Raw genomic sequence first — 18557 nt, forward strand, 5'->3', positions numbered from 1 at the left:
CCAGGGGTATGGATATAACAGGTTAAACCAACTGGGTTAGTGTGATAGGTTACCCTTTGGAGAGTTCTTACATTCTTATTAAGATAACTTATTACAAGATTTCTTAGCAAGGAAAAAGGAACTATTTTCATGAAATGTTACAGTTTCTATCTTAATTCATATAGGAATGGACACTAGAGTTCTTAGATTTTTCTTTGCTCTTTGATCTTCTCTCTATTTCTTTTTACATGTGTCCACTGTAAATTCTCTGCAATAATCTGATGCTGAGAAAAGAAAGAATTAGAACAAAAAAATGTGTGGCTTTACATGCTCCCCTTACGTTCGATTTTTGTAATTGTACCATTAGTAAAAAAATAAGTGATTTTCTTCATGATTATGTTAAACCCAACTTTACCTAAATGGTAGACATTGAATAAGCCCTTAATGAACATTTCAGTGCAAGAAATGTCTTGTCTCTCAATCTACACAAACTTAAAGAAACCAGTCCTCAGCTCATCATAAAATGTTTTGAACTTAATGAGACTCTATCTTGCTGGCTCTGTTTATGACCTAGCTGTGTGCACCCACGCTGATTAAGACGGCCATTTTAATTTATCTTTAACTTGAGATCTAAATTCCTGAAGAGTTCTATGAGGCTGAGGGCCATCACTCACTGTATTCTACATTATTAGAATGTCCAAAATTATATTTTAAACAGGTTAAAGAAGACCAAGTCAAACAAATGGACATAGAAAATAGCTTTATTACCAAGTGGAAAGACACTCAAGTGAGTAGTAATAGTTAGATCTCTAAAGAGTGAAACAAAAACACTTCTGTTGTAAGTAAAGACATTTGCTGTGTGTATTCTCAAGTTCCTATTTGAAGCAAAGTAAAAGTGATAAGCAAAAAAAAAAAAAAAAAAAATACCCTAGATGAATTATGTGTATAAAATATATTCATGTAAATTTCTTGAAACATAGAGGGAAAATCAGTTTTAGTTTACCAAGATTTCCTCTGTAAAACCAAATTTTATTTGTAAAAACACTGTTGAAAAAGCTGATGGATTTCAAAGGAAGCATTTAAAGCCAAATAAATACTTGGAGTATATTGAAAATTCAAATAGCCTGAATGAATTTCTTCATTATTATTTTGAAAGCACAAATTGTTTCTTATATGCTTTTGCTTTGCATGGCTGCAGATGAGCTCATTAATGGGACGTGTCTACTGTGATCTTTGTACAAAAACATGCTAATTTTTCTATAAAGTTGACTTTTCTGTGTTCTTTCTTGCTTTCTTCTGTCACATAGTATTGGATTTTCGTGTTCAGGTTGCACTGTGCTTTTCCAAGGGGACCTTACCTCGTCTGATGAATATTCACTAGGACTTCTTAAGGGTCATCATTAATCATCTGCTAATAAGTAGGAATTGTGGTGGATACCATGTTACAAAGTAAATAACAGAAATGGGTCAAATATGTTTACAGATCACTTAGATTAAGAGGCAAATGCTTTTTGTTAGTAAAACCTTAAGTTCTCCTCAACCGTGAAATAATATCCATTACAAATTAGAGGAGTAATTTGATAATAAGGAAATGAGAGAAAATTTAAATTCTACCCCAGTACTAATACTATGATATTAATTACACAAAGAATTATTATTTTCTCCATTTCGACCCAAAGTAATGAATTCAGTTTAGAGAAAAGTTGGTGTCTTTTAAAAGAATCGAGCTCATTATCAATTCTCTTAAATTCTCCCTTTTATAGAAAGGTTTTAGTCACGAAATAAAGAGTTGTATGAGCCCAAACACATTATCCTTGGCAGCATTATCCATAGTATTATTAAAAAGTACGAGTATCCTTTTGCATTTTTATCTGTTATATACACATCACAATAAAGAAATCAGTCTTGTTTTCAACTCAGTATGGGTGTGTAAAACTAAGAAAAGAATTGTCTATAAAATGTAGTAATTGGAAAAGGAAGTGAAAGAGTCTAGGAAAATCTGTTGCTTTACTTGAGTTTTCCCTCTAATCCAGTCAGAACTCTTTTTGGAGGATTTTTTGACACTTTCTTTTCCTTGTTTGAATTTCTTTGCTCTTCTTTTTGGTTTCATTCTATGAGGTTTTTGTGTCTGTTTTTTTGATTTTTTTATATCGTGTCCTTCCTTAGCTGTTTATGCAAACATCATGAAAAACAAAAGTGTCACCGGTGTTGTCCTAGAATTTTTGTGTAGTATTAAAAGTAAGGGGAAAAAATTGGAAATATGCTATAGTGCCAGAATGATTAAGAAACTTTTTGAAAGTGCAATATTAATTGTTTTCCTCACAAATTTACTCACTAGATTTTATGCTGAGGCAAATTTAACTTGAGAACGATTGTTTCTTCATTATAATCGTTTTTAAAAAATTGCATAATGGGTATTGTTTCTAAGTGATTACACAACTTAAGAGAATTTCTGAGAAAACTATTCAAAATATTTTCCACATTAAAGATTAACGTGGTTCTTTGTTGAATTTCTGGACTTTATGCTGTGAGTTTCTTCAGTGATATCCTATGCTTTTCATTTTTTGCCTGTATCTGTCTTTTCACTTGATGTATCTCCAAGTATATAAGAAAAACCTCGATCACTTAGCACTTAATGCTTGGCCAAAAATAATTAAAATCGGAACTTCTGTTTATTGTCTGCTTTATTCTATCACTTCACTTTTACTTTTTCTTACTAAATTTAATTTCTCTATTTGTAGTTTTAATACACCTTTGACCTAGTCTTTCCTGAGATTTCTTCTCTTTGAAAATTTAGCAAGATGTGTTCTGCCTTTTAATTTTACTGATATGCACACAGGATCGCTAAGAGCAGGATTTGACACATGGCTCCTGTTCCTCCTCCTTTTGTTTATACTACTAATATACTTGATGATGGCCTCTCCAACTTTTGTTGTGGAATTCAGCATATTTTCATTGTAGCCAGATTATTATTTCAGTAACAATGGAAAGGTATTCTGGAACACTGAACTCTTAAGTAAAAGATAAAAAGTTGCATTGCGATTACTGTTACTGATTGTGACATTTGTGTAGATTACTGTCTTTAATCAACCATCTCTGGAAAGTGGGTGCATCATGCTTGTGAATAGGGGAACTGAGCTTACTTATTGTTGTAATGACCAGAGCTTTGTAGGGGTTTGGAACTGTTTTAAGTATCAGATGTATTTTTGGAACATACTTAAATGTATTCTCTTCACATCTACCCTTTCTAGGTTTCCCAGGCTGGAGATTTGTTAATTGAAGTGTATGTAGAAAGAAAGGAACCAGACTGTAGTATTATAATTCGGGTGAGTCCTAATGGTGGAAATCAAAGGGCAGTATTAATTTACGTATTTTGCATTTTCCAGTATTATATTTCTGTTACTTTTCGAGTTCAAACCAATGACTGATGACACCATTGATGTTTCATACCAATACCGTCTAGAAATTCTATATTTTAATAATTTGGAAAGAAAAAAATCCTACATGCTTTAGGTTATAATTAGGATTTTCTGTAGGTCCTAGAAAATAACCTGAGCTCAAATACTTGCCCTTGGCTTGTCAACATTAGGCAAGTTATTGTCCTGTCCAAGCCTCTATCTTCTTACGTGTAAAATGAGGAAAAATTACATTACTACATAATAGCACTGACCTGAGGACTTAATAAGATAATGCAGATAAACTACTTAATAAATTTCCCAGCATTTGTTTAATAAATTACTGTTATTACTAATGTTGTTATTATCAGTAATATGCCTTTGTTCTTATTCTTTCAATTTACTTGAATATTGGATAATTCTTTTATTTATGACAATACTGATCGTTTGTGCTGAATTAAAAATAGATCTTTGTCATGCCACTATAATCAGTAATGAGTCGTTTAGGGAGAGTAACTGATTCTTCAGGCTCTTACTTGGCAAAACCATTTTCTCTATATGAGAATTAGATATTCCACCATGTAACATAAATTCTGTTTTAGTGCTTATCTTTTTGAAGTCTAGGATTTAATACAATCATAACATGAAATATATTGTACTTGTAATTATTAGGTTATAAATCTCTACTGATTATGTATTATGACTACATGTCAACTACCTACCTTACTTACAGCATGGAGCTGAAATTCTCTGATTATGGGTTTTGTTCTTATGAGGCATTTACCTGCCACCTCTTGACCACTTCATATTTCTTATGCTGAATATGTGGCATTTATCATAGGGGGCAGGAAGGACTAGTACAGATCAATCAGCACAAGTTCACTGCTAATGCGAGAAGTGGTAGTCAAAGCACATGTCTTAACTCTACACATAAACTCTTTCATAGCACGTTTTCATTTTATCTTTCTTAGAATGTTGTGACAGAAGTTATTATAATTGAGGAAATACATTACCTTAATTGCATTTAGATAAAAGACTGGCTCTTAAAAACTATAAAATGTTAGAAAAAACGATGACTAACATTTGTTTTGATGCTTAAAACTTTGCAAAACTCTTTAGTTACATTCGTCTCAGCTGATCTTTAACTACAGCTCATGAAGGTAGAGGAAGCCGGTGAGATCTCAAGTATATAGAGTGGAAACAGGGAATTGAGGCCAGAATACAAGTCTGCGTCGTCATAACCCAAACCTGGTGTTCCTTAGACTGAGCTGTATAATCCAGAGGGTAATAATTTCCTAAGGATAGAGTTCTAGGTGTTTTAAAGAAGAGGTTTGGGTCTTCCTGGGGATAAGGAGTTTCCATCATCTTACTTCAAACGGAGACAACCCCTGGTGCCTGTTCAGATGTTTGATTTCTCAATAATTTATTGTTTTGTAAGAAAAAGCTACACTGCTTAAAAATTTAAATCCATTCAGGACAACAGTATCATTGCAGTGATTCACCTACTGTTTCCGTTGCTTAAAGTTCTCCACTTTTTTCAGTTGTTAATTTTTTTTTTCTTTTAAGTTTATATTTCACTGGGCTTTTTCTAAGTAGAAAACAGTGAACTTCATCAGATAATTAATATAGTACAAAAAAGTACCAAACTTCATGAAATACCAAAGGTAGACTATGTGAGTGGCCTGTTGTGAAAAAGTCTTTTATTATTGTTATACACACACACCCACGCTCATGAGCAGTAATGGAAGAAGAAATGGAAATTAACACATTCCTTTCCTAAGAAAATTTTTAATAGAGACATACCCATATTGAAGACAGGCAAACCAAATTGCAATTGGAGTTATTCTAATGCTTGAAACATCTCTTTGTTTGGCACTCTACATCTAAATTCTAATTGAAGAAAGCCATCTTAACTTTTTGGCTAGCATGTACCTAAGATTGGCAAAAACAAAAACAAGAAACAAATCAAAAATCCTGAAAGTCCCAGAAGAGGTGGTGTGTTTGTGCAGTGTCCCCAGGCTTAGGGGTTCTTACAGAGCTGGCACCATGGCCTCTGGCTGCCTCACACTTTAGTGTCCCACCATCTGTCACTCGGTATGTCAGGACACACCAGACTACCAAAACCCCAGGGCATTTTGGCATTGCAGACAGCAGTATAATTTAGGGTCCAGGCTGAATAAACCAAGGCACTCCGCACTCTTCATTATAGAATTGATGAGTGAAAAGTTTAATACTTCGAAGATGATTGGATTCGCTGTCTGGTGAAGGTCTTCTGATGTGTGACTGGGTATATTATTCCCTTCTGAGTGGCCTTAATTGCTCACTAAATGAGGGAAAAAAATTTCTCCTGATTATGTGTGTATTATAATCTTTTTCTGCCCTTATATGAAATACTATTTCATTTTATGGATAAGATCTGAACATGCTGTTTTCTCTTGAGTATTTAGAGAAGCTAGTTTTAACCATGCTTGGAAGAAACTAGGATGTTATTAAATGGTGGGGGGGTAATTAAAAATTATACACAGGCTTTATAGCACCCTGTATTGTCCTAGTATAAGTCTACCTCTGTGTCTGACGTATCTTTTGAAGAAATATTGATTCTCTGACAGATATCTCCTGTGATGGAAGCAGAAGAGTTAACTAATGATATATTAGCAATAAAAAATATCATTCCTACAAAAGGTGATATTTGGGCCACGTTCGAAGTCATCGAAAATGAAGAGCTAGGTAAGTGATTTTCATGGTGGAGATTCTCGATTTCCTTGTAGTTTGAAGAAATACTCTTTTTGTGACAAGTTATTACTAACATTTTATGTTTTCCTAAATATTAATGTCTGGTCATGAATTCCCTTCTACCTGATACTGTGAGTTGATATGTATTATTACTTCTTGAAATCACTTTCCTATGATTCTACTCATCAAAATAGTTTCTTGACTATAAAAATACAGTGCAAAGCATTAAGCGTTAATGTTGCTGCCTCAGAAACTAAGGCCTTTGTTTATAAGCAAAAGCAAATTTATTTGTAGCCTTGTTTTGTCACCACCACCATCCCCTTCCTTCCTGTATGCCACGTACTTAAAAAGAACAAAGAATGTTGATGTTGATTATTATTTATTAATTTAAAAATAATTTTAAGCCTATCAGAAAGTTCTCTGGGGGCTTTTTTCCTTTTCTTTTCTTCTTTGTGGATCAAATATCTTTTTTGGCCTTTCAAAGACAATGAAAGATAAAGTGTGCTTTTAAAACCCCACAATCGCATTAATGTACACAGCTATGATTTAATAATTAAAAAATAATAAAATAAAATAAAATAAAACACCTCAACTACTCTGATAGTCAAGTGCTAAATAAACTCAATATTCTCATGACACCTTTTGGTGTTAATGATTTCTAGGAAAAAAAAAGAAGTAGCATGTCTTTGTACCTTGACCATCTGTCTAGCTGATACCTACTAAGGTCTGGGACCCTTTCAAGTACAGCTGCCAAACTGCTGAAGGAAAATCTTGCCACCCACAAGCTCAAAATTAAAATGCAGCATTGAAATGCCCCATAGTGTGTTATGAGGAGTGTTATTCATTAGTGTTCAAATGAAATGCAGTGGTCAAGTACTTTGTCTTTCTGTCTTGATGTTTTTTATTTCCTTATTTCTAATTATCATGGACAGCTCTTCAAAATGGGTCAACTGTTATCATTTGATACACATGGCTAGGATCTAATAACGACAGTGCTTTGGTGTTGGTTCAGTGTCTCCCCCTGGCTGGGTTCCTTCTTCCCCCTGCACAGAGATGCTCTGGGAAGTGACTCCCGTGGAAACCAGCTGTTGAGGTTGACAGATTCACTTCCGTGTTAAGTTCACCCATCCTTCCTGTGGCATTTACTGTTAATGACCATTTCTTTTTGTTTTGTTAATCTTCACTCTTTTGTCAATGTTGCCTGGATTATCCGCTTGATTCTTAAATCATTTTATCTCTTTCGTATTGTAGTTTCTTTTTGCTCTATCTCCTAAATGTGAGATTTCCCCTGCAACGATCTCCTTTGCCATCTTTTTTTCATTTTATGTGTTTTTTATTTTTAATTTTTAATACATAATCTCTTCCCTTTTTTGGTGCTTAGCTAACATGTATGAGCTGGTGTGTGTCCCCACATCTGGCCCACCCGATTACCTCCCTGAAAACCCAAACTATGATTTCCATTGCATTTGGTCTCCTCTCTTTCTGTAGTGCCTGTTACCTGGATTTATATTTGACTGTCTTGATGGGAGCTTTTGGGGAGAAAGGAGAGACTCTTTTTTTTGTTTTTTCCTCTCTATCTTCTCTGTAGCACAGTGCCTACTCCATACTAGTCGTACAGTTAAAATCTGTTGAATAAGCGAAGCATAATTTTGTATGACTGTGCTACAAGGGTGGTAAGAATGTTTTAGGTCCTTCTTTTTTAGAGCGTTTACTACATATTTTACATCTCATACAACTTCTAGCATAGTACCTTGATGTGGAACATACCTCACAAAAGCCTTTTCAACTGCAGTGGGGTAAAAAATAGATTTCTTCTGGACTGAGCGTCCTGGATTATGGCCCCTCATATAAATGTACCCGGGTGTGGAAGGCGCATGGAAAGTCATCCCTGTTTATAAACTGGGAACCACGAGAAGATCTCAAAGCTATGGGGACTGTGGTTAGTGCTTGGAAAGATGATTGTTTCCTGCAAGTTTCTGGTTTTTTTTTTTTTTTTAAGGGTCGCAGAAGAATACTGAAGGGTTGGGAGTAAGCCTCCCTACTATGTCCTCTCAAAGACTGAATAAATTGAAGCATATCCCTGTGTCTTGGCATCGGGGCTCTGTGTCTGTAGCCCCTGGTCTTCCAAGTGCACGGCAGTATGTACACAGCAGCAGATAGGTTATGATGGGAGGGAATTATGTAGCTACAAGACAGATATTGCACGTGGAAACGTTGTTTTGAAATTTCATCTTAGAAAATCAACGGACGCTTATACCCAAAGTGTCTGATTATCAACTTGCATGTGGTAGTTAGCATATCACGAATTCTACTATTAGATTTTATTATTTTTTCTATAATAAAATGAAGGAAAACTCTATCTTAATGAAGTTATGAAAACACAGGAGATAACAAGTTTTGATTTTCAAATATCTGGATGTCCATTAAAAGAAACATCCCAGGTCCACCAAGAAAGAATATATTCAGAGTTAAGAATTCAGATTTGGTAGTGTCTTAATGTATGGTAAACTGTGAAGTAGAAATTGCCAGAAAACTAAGATTATTTTTCACTGTTTCTAGAAAAGCAGTGATAGGGAAGCAATAAAAAGGCCTGTGATCAAATTAGTGTATGGACCCTGTGTCTACTACCTGATCTAAAAGGCTTATGGGCTTCATTTCTGGCAATGTGCAGGGGAGGTAAAGGTAAATATAAAAAGGAGATTAAAGGCATAGATAGTAAGAATATTATAGTTGATAAGAAGAATGTCCGTGGGTAATTGGTGTGTTTCCTAATTTAACAATAAAACCTCCAAGTAAAGAAGTAACCAAAAATGAGTGAATGTATAGAGTGGTAGATTTTAAGTTATGTGTGAATTTTAAAGGGTTCTCTATGCTTTCCTATCCAGTGCCCCCTTTGAACACTAAATATTGTGTAATGTTCCCTTACTACTCCAGCATACTCTATTATAATTATTCAAAAACAATACAGTAGTTATAATGTAAAAATAAATGAGAGAAGCACAGGCATTTTAGCCTGTCAATGCTGAGATACTCCCATGTGGCCAAAAGTGATGAAAGTACATTCCTAAATCTGTCTATGAAATCATCATGGATGTGACAGCTACAAATACAGATTGCTATAAGCTTGTCAGTTTCGTGACTCAGATACTGTTTGACATGGTGCACAACTCTTAGGAAAGTTCTGACTAAAAGCACAATCTATTTTTTTTGTTTGTTTATATGGTAGTCAGATTGATGAAACAAATAAGTTACATTACAATCATATAAAATACTTTGATCTCATATTCCAACCATATAAAATATACGTTAAGCTGAGTTAGATTCTAGGCTGAGTAAGTTTATCATGCTGGCAGAAACAAAAAAATGCATACTCATTTTAGAAAGTGTTATCTTTTTGAAGTTGAATTCAATTATAGTAGCGATGTGTAGTGTGATGTTCATTCAAAAGATGACATTAGTCAAATGGAAGCTAGTGTCACCCTACAACATGCATAAATAGGACATTTTTTCCTCTTAAAATGAGTATACATTTTTTTGGCACCCTCTATATAAGTAGGTTTTGCATCTAAATGCATGCCTAGTGGGTGGTACACTTGAAATTTGAAACCTTTCTTGTCTCACTCATTGAAGGTTGTCAGGCATTTCTGAGCTTCTACTGCCAATCATGAGGATAGACTAAGACTCCTCCCAGGAGAGGGTGTCCCTTTTATCAAGAGCTAATCTTCCAACGTATGCTATTATTTCAGTGCTTTCCCTTGAAAGTGAACCTATTCTTTCCTTCCAAAGAATGCTACACTAGTCCCCCATGCCCTCTAGACATTTCACATCTTGAAAAAAATTAATTGTTGTAGGGGCTTCAGTGAAGTGGATTTCACTGAGGAGTTCCGGTTGGGAAGCAGTTACTTTCTATACAGTGATATCATAACAACATTTTCCCCTTGTTTCTTATAGATGCTACGATAGGGAAGATCTGTTTATTTTTTCATCAGGATTCTTTCGGGTTCTTCTGATTGACAGATAAAATGCTATTACCTTCAATTGATGTGGACAGGTCAGAGGAAGGCTTGCACAACTCTTAGTTTGGCACTGAAGATTTAATTACTGGGGAAGTCATAATTATCTCTGAAAATCCTGTATTGTTGCCTCAGAATGGCAGCTGTAATTTTAGATTGAAAGTGGATGGCTCTGTACTTAACAGGAAGCCAGGTTTATTCTGTGAACAAGATGTTAAACAATTGATAGTATTTTGTGTTACTCAGCTAAGAAATCACCTCCATAACCTGTTTCCAAATAACTATGCTGAATTTTTAGCATTTTTTGATATAGATAGTATGCAGAAGAGTTAATTTCTAGTAATGCCCTAATGCCAATGACTCACCTACCATATAATCTATCCTGGCAAATGGTTGTAATGTAACTATCAATAAAAATTTATTTGCAGGAATTTAAGTTCAAATAAAGCTTGATAACTCAATTTCTTCCTGCTGCTATTTCCTATAATGCCATTTTATACCATTTGACAGTGTAACTATTTCTGTTTTCTTCCCATTTTTTTTTGGCTGTGTTCTTTATCTAAGAACTTGATTTTTACTGTCCTAAAGGATTTCATACTATGTGACTGATATGAAAACAGAATTGACTAATTGGATGCAACTAACATTAATGATATGCCATTGATATAAGCCTCAATTTCTGTTGTGATTTATTTCAATATGACTAAGAAGGCTTCAGAGCCATCCATATGGTAATATTGATGATGCCTATAATAACAGTGCAATGTCCACTTGTAATAGTGTATAACACTGATCCTCTTTAATAGAAATGTCTGGCATTTCAAAATCTCATTAGCCATTTAATCCTTTATTAATGGAGCATAAGTTTTTATTTGAAAACAGACACTATATTCTAGTTAAGAATATTACTCTTCTAAGCCGATTCCACTACCATCAGTTTCCTTACCCACAGGATACTGAAACTCTCTTGCTATCTTTTTGCCATCTTTTCAGTAAAGATAGGAAAATGAAGGGAAACAGAGAAGGGGAACGTCTGAACTGACGTTGTTTTTCACTTTGCTTATGTTACCTTGTTGAGTCGTTAAAAATATCTTGGCAAGTTGATAGGATTTTATACACATTACACTACTTTAAACTCAAATAGGTTTGGAGTTCAAGTCTTTTGTTCCTCACCTGAACCAGCTGTGTAACGTTAGGCAAGTGGCTGAATCTCTTAAGTTTTTTTTATATAAAATGCAAGTAATCATAGTTTCTATTGAAGAATGTTGTGAGAATTGTAAGTGATAACTGATGTAAGGTATCCAGTATACATAATATCTGATATATAGGTGTTATTCCATAACTGGCAACTATTTTTTTTTTAATTTTTTTATTAAATCATAACTGTATACAATGATATGATTATGGGGCATCATACACTCACTTCATAAACCATTTGACACATTTTTATCACAGTGGTTAACATAGCCTTTCCGGCGTTATCTCAGTTACTGTGCCAAAACATTTACATTCTACATTTACCAAGTTTCGCAAATACCCCTATAATATGCACCACAGGTGTGATCCCACCGATCCCCCTCCCTCTACCCACCCACCCCCTTTCCCACTTCCCCCTATTGTTAAGTTGTAGCTGGGTTATAGCTTTCATGTGAGAGTCCCAAATTAGTTTCATAGTAGGGCTGTGTACATTGGGTATTTTTTCTTCCATTCTTGGGATACTTTACTAAGAAGAATATGTTCCAGCTCCATCCATGTAAACATGAAAGAGGTAACTATTAACGGAATCAGTATTGTCTCTGAGCTTGCAAATAGTAGAATTACGAATCATTTAAAACCAAATGTAAAGGGAGTGTTTATTCTATAATTACTTTTTCTTTTAAATACATCTAATTCCAATTTTCAGACAGACAATATATGGGTTAATTAACAACTGAATTAGAACATTGACAAATTATGAGAAATTATGAACTTGGCTCCATCTTTTAGAAAAGTGTTTGAAGACAAGCAATAGTCAGATAGTACAAAAGATTTTATCTGGTTTTATAAAGAGTTATATTTTGTCTGCTGCTCTGTCTGCTAATATTTTCTGTTAATTTATGAACCATCAAAGAAATTAATAAGATGTTTCATTCCTAATCAATTGGTTGAGCATCTATTATACACCCAGTACTATGCTGTATGCAAAGGAATATGTAATAGTAAAGAAAACGTAGATTCTTGACTTCAAGATGTATGGCCTAGTGGTTCTTTGTTGTACATGCCAGTATGAGTAGGCTTGCTCCGATAAGCACAGAATGCAGAAATGGATTTCAGTTTTATTGGATGGCTAGTAAAAATCTGGTAATCACATTGGGAAATGGAAAACTTCTTTTTTTGCAGCCCCTGGATTGTTGATGACTTCTGGCCTTTGCAGGGGGAAATCAGTATTAGAGAGGATGTGATTACCAATTACAGTGTTCTGGTTCAAATCTGAGTGTGACGCTATTAAGATCCACTTTCTGTTTGTCAGTAGCGTTACTTTATCCAAAACCAAAAGCTCGAGTGCCTCCTTGACTGTGAGGAGGGTTTGGTGGAAGCGAGTTGATTGACACATGACTACACTCCTGGGAAAGCAGCACTGGCATCTTTCTGTCAGAGCTTTCAATTTTGCTATTTTTAGTGTACTGTGAAAGGTTTAAATATCTTTTTTTCCCCTACATATCTTTCTGTCATTACATTTTATTAACTGATTGTCATATTTTGATTAGCAAAAAACTTTTCGATGAAGCTTTAATTGTATTTGCGAAACTTATAGAGGTTTTGTTCTTTTTGTTTTTGTTTTTAAATTCTACGCTAAGAATGTGTGCTACGTTTAAAAATGTGGTTGCCAAAAGCAAAATGTGTGTGTTTGAATTATTGAGGAAAGATCACGACACTTATTAAACTTTTTGCTTGTTAGTGTGTGACGTCAACAGTTAATGTAAAGTATTTGCACATCATGTTTTTGATTGATATTTCCACTCATAGTTACATGTAGGTTACTCAGCACTGTTTTAGAATTATTATCATATGTTCTCTGTAGAAGTTATATTTTATAATTTCATATTAATTGATTATGAGACTATCAGCTATACATTGCTCGCTAATATTGATGTAAAATTATAAGATTCTGATCTTATGAAAGGACTAGTTGTTTCTGACTATTAGTAATAGACAAGATTGACTTACTTGCTCATGCAAAATATTCTAGGCAACCCAGAATGTTATCTAAATTAAAAGGAAACACGGGAAGATGCTCATGCATTGTGCAAAGGGATTTTATAAAAAAGAAAGTACTTCTGACTTAAAACAAATACATAAGTAAAAAACAGATATTCTTGCACACATTCCTGTGTATAGTAAATATATAGTAAATTTTATTATGTGTTTAATGTTGTTCTAGGTGTTAGGGTATCTTGTACGTGTAGCCTAATATTATTATGCAAAGGAAGATACGATTATGTATACATATTATTGCATACAGATCTTATCAAAAAAATTCAAAAATTTATAATTATAAAAATTCTTACCTTTCTAATTTTCTTTTTGACTGGGGTATTATTTTTCGCAGAGCGACCTCTTCACTACACAGAAAATGTGTTGGAGCAGGTGCTGCGGTGGAGTTCATTGGCAGAGCCTGGGTCTGCCTACCTCGTGGTGAAGAGATTCTTAACAGTGGACACAATTAAACTCTATAGTGGTAGGTGCTATTGCTTTGCATTGCAACTGGGATTGAAATTCGAGTGGTTAAAGGACAATTATTGTGACACCAGTGGTATTTGAAAGTGTGAAAAATGAGTCTCTAATTATAGAATCTACTGACGCAGAATGCAAAGAAGAATATTGAGGGAGGAGGAAGTGTTCCAGGGACTTGGCACTGTTGGTAATAGTTGGCTTAACCTGAACGTGCTAAGTTACTGTTTTAGGAAGGGATGGTTTCTGTTTTTAAGAGTTGCTTGTCATGCTTATGCTTGTGAGTTTTCCTAATTTTTAAATTGATGATGAGTCTCCTCTTTGAATTATATTTTTATTTGAAAGCTCTCTGGGCATTCAGGGAGTACAAATTTTTCAGGCTCTGAGAGTGAGTGCTTACTGTATGTCAGTTTTTATGGTCATATTGGAAAACAAAAACATACAATAAAACGCTTCCAAGGATACTTTCCATCCACCTGGAAGAAGATGAAGTCCATGGATGATTCAATAAGAAGCTAGCAAGTACAAATGAGCTGCGTAAGAGAATCTCTAAACCTGTGTGAGATATCAGAAAGTTCTGTTTTGAAGTTTTTATTCTTCCGTTATGTGAACAACTTGACAGATTGTGGAAAAAATAAAATTTCAGCCAGGATTATATATAAATTACTCCCAAAAAGCTAATAGTTCAAGTTTTGTAAGATGAAACGTACCACTACTTTTATGATTAATATTAATAATAACCATTACTGTTTATTAATCACATATCAGCCAACCTCTATATGCACTAAAGCTCTGTTTTTTTAAAACTTTCCCTATAAGTCATTGTGTTTTGACTGTTACTCATAAGGAAAAGAAAAATGCAAAGAAGTTAAGTAACTTGCCACAGATTATAGTTGCAAAATATTGGATTTGAGAACATATTTGTCTTACTCCTATTTATAATAATAATGGGGAAAAATGGTAAAACAGATGGTACAGCTCTTTAGTGCTCTAAACCTACTCAGGATGATTGCAGGTTCTCCAGCTAATAGTTACAGGGCAGGAAGCTTTTTATTTTATTTTTTTATTTTTTTAAAACTTTATTCAAGTTAATATGAGGGTACAATTTTTTTTTTCTAGAAAAGACTGCCTGACAAGTATACTTTGTCAAATTTAAATTTAAGGAAGAAATAATAGCAATCAAACTCTTTCAGAGAATGGAAAATGAGTCATTGTTTCTCATCTCATTTTATGAAAGTGTAACATTGATGTCAAAATCTGACAAGACAGGACATGACAGGAAAAGTGAAGGCCAATGTCTGTTCCTTAATATAGACACAAAATACTAATCAAAATATTAACAAATTGAATCCGCAGATATATTAGCAGGATAACAGGTAACACTACATAAGCAGGTAGAAATTATCCCAGAAATCCAAGTTTGGTTAAAACTCGATAAATCTAACAAAATCATTCACCTTTCTCACAGAATAAAGTAATAAAATTATATGATTATGAATATTTAGGTTAGTTACATTATTCTCACTTTCAGTGTAAAGTTCCATTTGTAGAAGAGGCCCTCACCTGGGGACATATTATACACCCTCAGGAAACTCTTAATTGTATCAAAGATAATCTGACCAATTTATGATTTCATAACCCATTCTTTACATCTTAGTCTTACATAAACGTATGTTTACAAAATGCCAGCATTCTAACAACTTCTATGTCATTCTCTTGACATAGAACATATAAATAAATAAAACAGGTAGTATTCTTTGTGTTGTATAAATTTAGTCTCTCAGAAGTCTTTGTCTAATTCTGAATTTCTTTACTACTCCTACCTATGATTTTGACCAAATATTTTCCAAGTCTTCTTAAGGGTTATAATAGAATTATTTCTAGTTGTATGAATGCATGTGTGTCAATGTCATAAATAGTGGTTCTCAACTAGAAATTGATTTTTCCCTCCAAAGGACATGTGATAAGGTCTAGAGCCCCCTTCTGACTATACAATTTGGGGGTATGGTAGTGAAGTAGGACTTGTTATATTTAGTGGATGTGGGCCAGGGATGTTGGTAAACACTCTACAATACACAGGACAACTCTTTGCAGTGAAGAAATACCTGGCTCAGCTATAGTTGTGTTTTATCTTTCATATGAAGTATGGGTGATTATAAATTGGTTTCATAATAGTACTGACTACATTGGATACTTTTTATTCATTCTTGAGACACTTTACTAAGAAGAATATATTCCAGCTCCATCCATGTAAACATAAAAGAGGTAAATTCTCCATTAGCCCAGGATGAAGGAGGGGAGAAGAGGGGGATGTGAGGGGAGGGAGGAGGTTGATAGAGGGAGGGTAAATGGTGGGAGCACACCCATGGTGCATATTGCAAGGGTACATGTCAGATCTATTAAGTGTAGAATATGAATGTCTTAACACAATAATTAAGTGAGATGAAGGCTATGTTAACCAGTTTTATGTAAGCATTCCAGATTATATATAAAATCAGCACATCGTATCCCATAAATGCATTAATGTATATATGATTTATGTAAAAAAATAAAATTATAAAGAAAAAAGAAAGTTGAGGTTAAAAAAAAGAAAAAGAAAGAACTGGCTCAGAACGTCAGTGGTGCAAATGTTGAGAAGCCATGATTTTAGATGGTCTATAAAAATATGCTCTCTCTAACTCTTGAATTCTATTAATCTTTCATTATCGTTCTGGTGAGAACTTTTTTTTCCCCTAACATTTGTCTGAAATGTCTGTAATTCCCCCCATTGCAAAATGTTTGAAACCTCCACCTAGACATAGCTTTGTTATTACGTGAATGAAAAATTAGATCCTACACGGCTGTGATATAAAAGACGAGTTTGAATTGTTGGGGGCAGGGCAAAACCACGTAAACCGTTAAATGCTGTTGATCTTTGAGGAGATGGGGAAACCCAGCAGGGCTGATTTAACATAATTGTATCTAAGTAAAATCTTTGTTGTGGAAGGGAAAGAGGAAAAGTGGCAGTGAAAAACTATGTATTGGCTCTGTCCGCATCTGGTAGGAAGGTTAGTTATTCTGAGGATTCACACGGTCCATTGTGTTCTTTAGTGAGAATACAAGTGAGCACTTCTGTTGTAAGAGCATCAGGGCTCTGTAAGGTCTAGAAAATCATTTTGCATTAAAAAATAAAATTTGTTGATTCCAAACACAAGAGAAAGATCTACAGACTTAAAATGATATTTACACAGATTTGGATAAAACATTTTGTGGAGTAAGATGTCCAGAAACTTTTATATCACCCTCTTTCTTTCTTCACTTCTCTAACAGGATGGAGCCATAAAGCATATCTCAGTCTCCAAACTAGCCCTACCTCGGTTTACCAAACCAATGTGTGTTTTGTTATTGTACCATTTGTAGTTCTTTCTGCTGGGAAACTAAACTTCTTTGCATAAACAAACAAAGAAAAAAAACAAATTTTAGGAGAAAATCATCACCCAATACGTTAATTGGATCATTTCGTAATGTAATAACATATATTTTTGGTCAAAAATAGGAGTACCTATGAAATGTTCAAACTATTTCTGTTTTTTAGCTGATAAAATTTTTATGATTTATATTCATGTTGTCATAACAAAATAATTTCTTTCATTATGGTCAGTTCTGTATTTGTTTGAATTTAGGATTGTCCTTTTAAGGAGTCTGTGATCTGTTTTAATCAATTTTTTAAGCCATGATTTTTTCCAATACTGGTGTCTTACAGCAACCAGCAGCATAATAATGCCTTTTCTAAGGTATATTTTGTTTGTTGGGTCAGTCAGACATTGACCTTGTTTTGCAAATTTTCCTAAATCAATCATAATGACTACCTCCTCCAAAATTGTTGCTCCATTTATCACATCTACTGTAGTTCAAAATTGGAATCTAAAATAAAAAATAATAATAATGAAAGTAAATGAGGTGTAATTTCTCTGTCATTTGTTAACAGAAAATCCAGAACTATCTCAAAATATTTAACTGTCAATTCAGAGAAAAATAGAAAGAATGCCAATACTTTCTTTCTTGAGGTCTTCTTCCAACCTAGGGCTAAGTAGACATCAGTAGAGTTTGAAATAGGTTGCAACTACATTTTCTCTCAATAATAAATAGTTAATGTGTTAACATTACATTGTATTAGAACATAAAGTTGCCTACAGTATCCTTTGTAGGGTTCTTTTTACAATACCTTATTGCCACAAATTTTACTTTATCTCTGTCCTTATCCCTGTATCTATATCTACATATGAATATGTGTGTATATGTATGTATATATGTATATATGAGCCATAGCTTCTCTTAAAAATGACTTGCCTTTCATTAATGAGTTTTTCTGATTTATGGAACAAATTATAAACATATTCTTTGGCTTCATATTATGTTTTTATCACTTTCTTACCACAGCAAGGTTTTTTATTATGTAAGTATTTGCTTACATAATAAGTATATAATTTAGGGGTTTTGATTTTCTCAATTTTCTCACTATCCGTGAGGTAAAATGTAGACTTAAAATGAATATATTTTAGAGTCATCCTGTACTTAATCTCTGCTCTTTCATTTAATTAATGACGTAATATACTTTACTTTTGTAGAAAGTAGAAAGGTGAATTTTCTACTTTTGTAGAAAATAGAGGAGGTGAATTTTCTCTGCTTTAAAATTATTTGTTTTTCAAAAGCAGTTTATTTCTTAGAAACATTTTGTGCCATTGCC

The 18557-nt window shown here is 33.8% G+C and overlaps 1 protein-coding gene across 3 annotated transcripts in view; it reads left to right on the plus strand.

The window, feature by feature from the left end:
• ARAP2 (ArfGAP with RhoGAP domain, ankyrin repeat and PH domain 2) overlaps positions 1-18557 on the plus strand; it is a 187804-nt gene that overhangs the window by 139565 nt on the left and 29682 nt on the right. For 2 of the 3 annotated variants that reach the window (XM_053578074.1, XM_053578077.1), the window contains 4 exons: positions 698-766; positions 3231-3305; positions 5984-6101; positions 13710-13838. In XM_053578074.1, coding sequence (XP_053434049.1) covers positions 698-766; positions 3231-3305; positions 5984-6101; positions 13710-13838 — 391 coding nt within the window. The remainder of the gene's footprint in view (positions 1-697; positions 767-3230; positions 3306-5983; positions 6102-13709; positions 13839-18557) is intronic. The other variant, XM_053578076.1, reaches the window with a different exon arrangement.

The sequence above is a fragment of the Nycticebus coucang genome, chromosome 23 (assembly GCF_027406575.1).
Source record: "Nycticebus coucang isolate mNycCou1 chromosome 23, mNycCou1.pri, whole genome shotgun sequence".
Taxonomy (NCBI): Eukaryota; Metazoa; Chordata; class Mammalia; order Primates; family Lorisidae; genus Nycticebus; species Nycticebus coucang.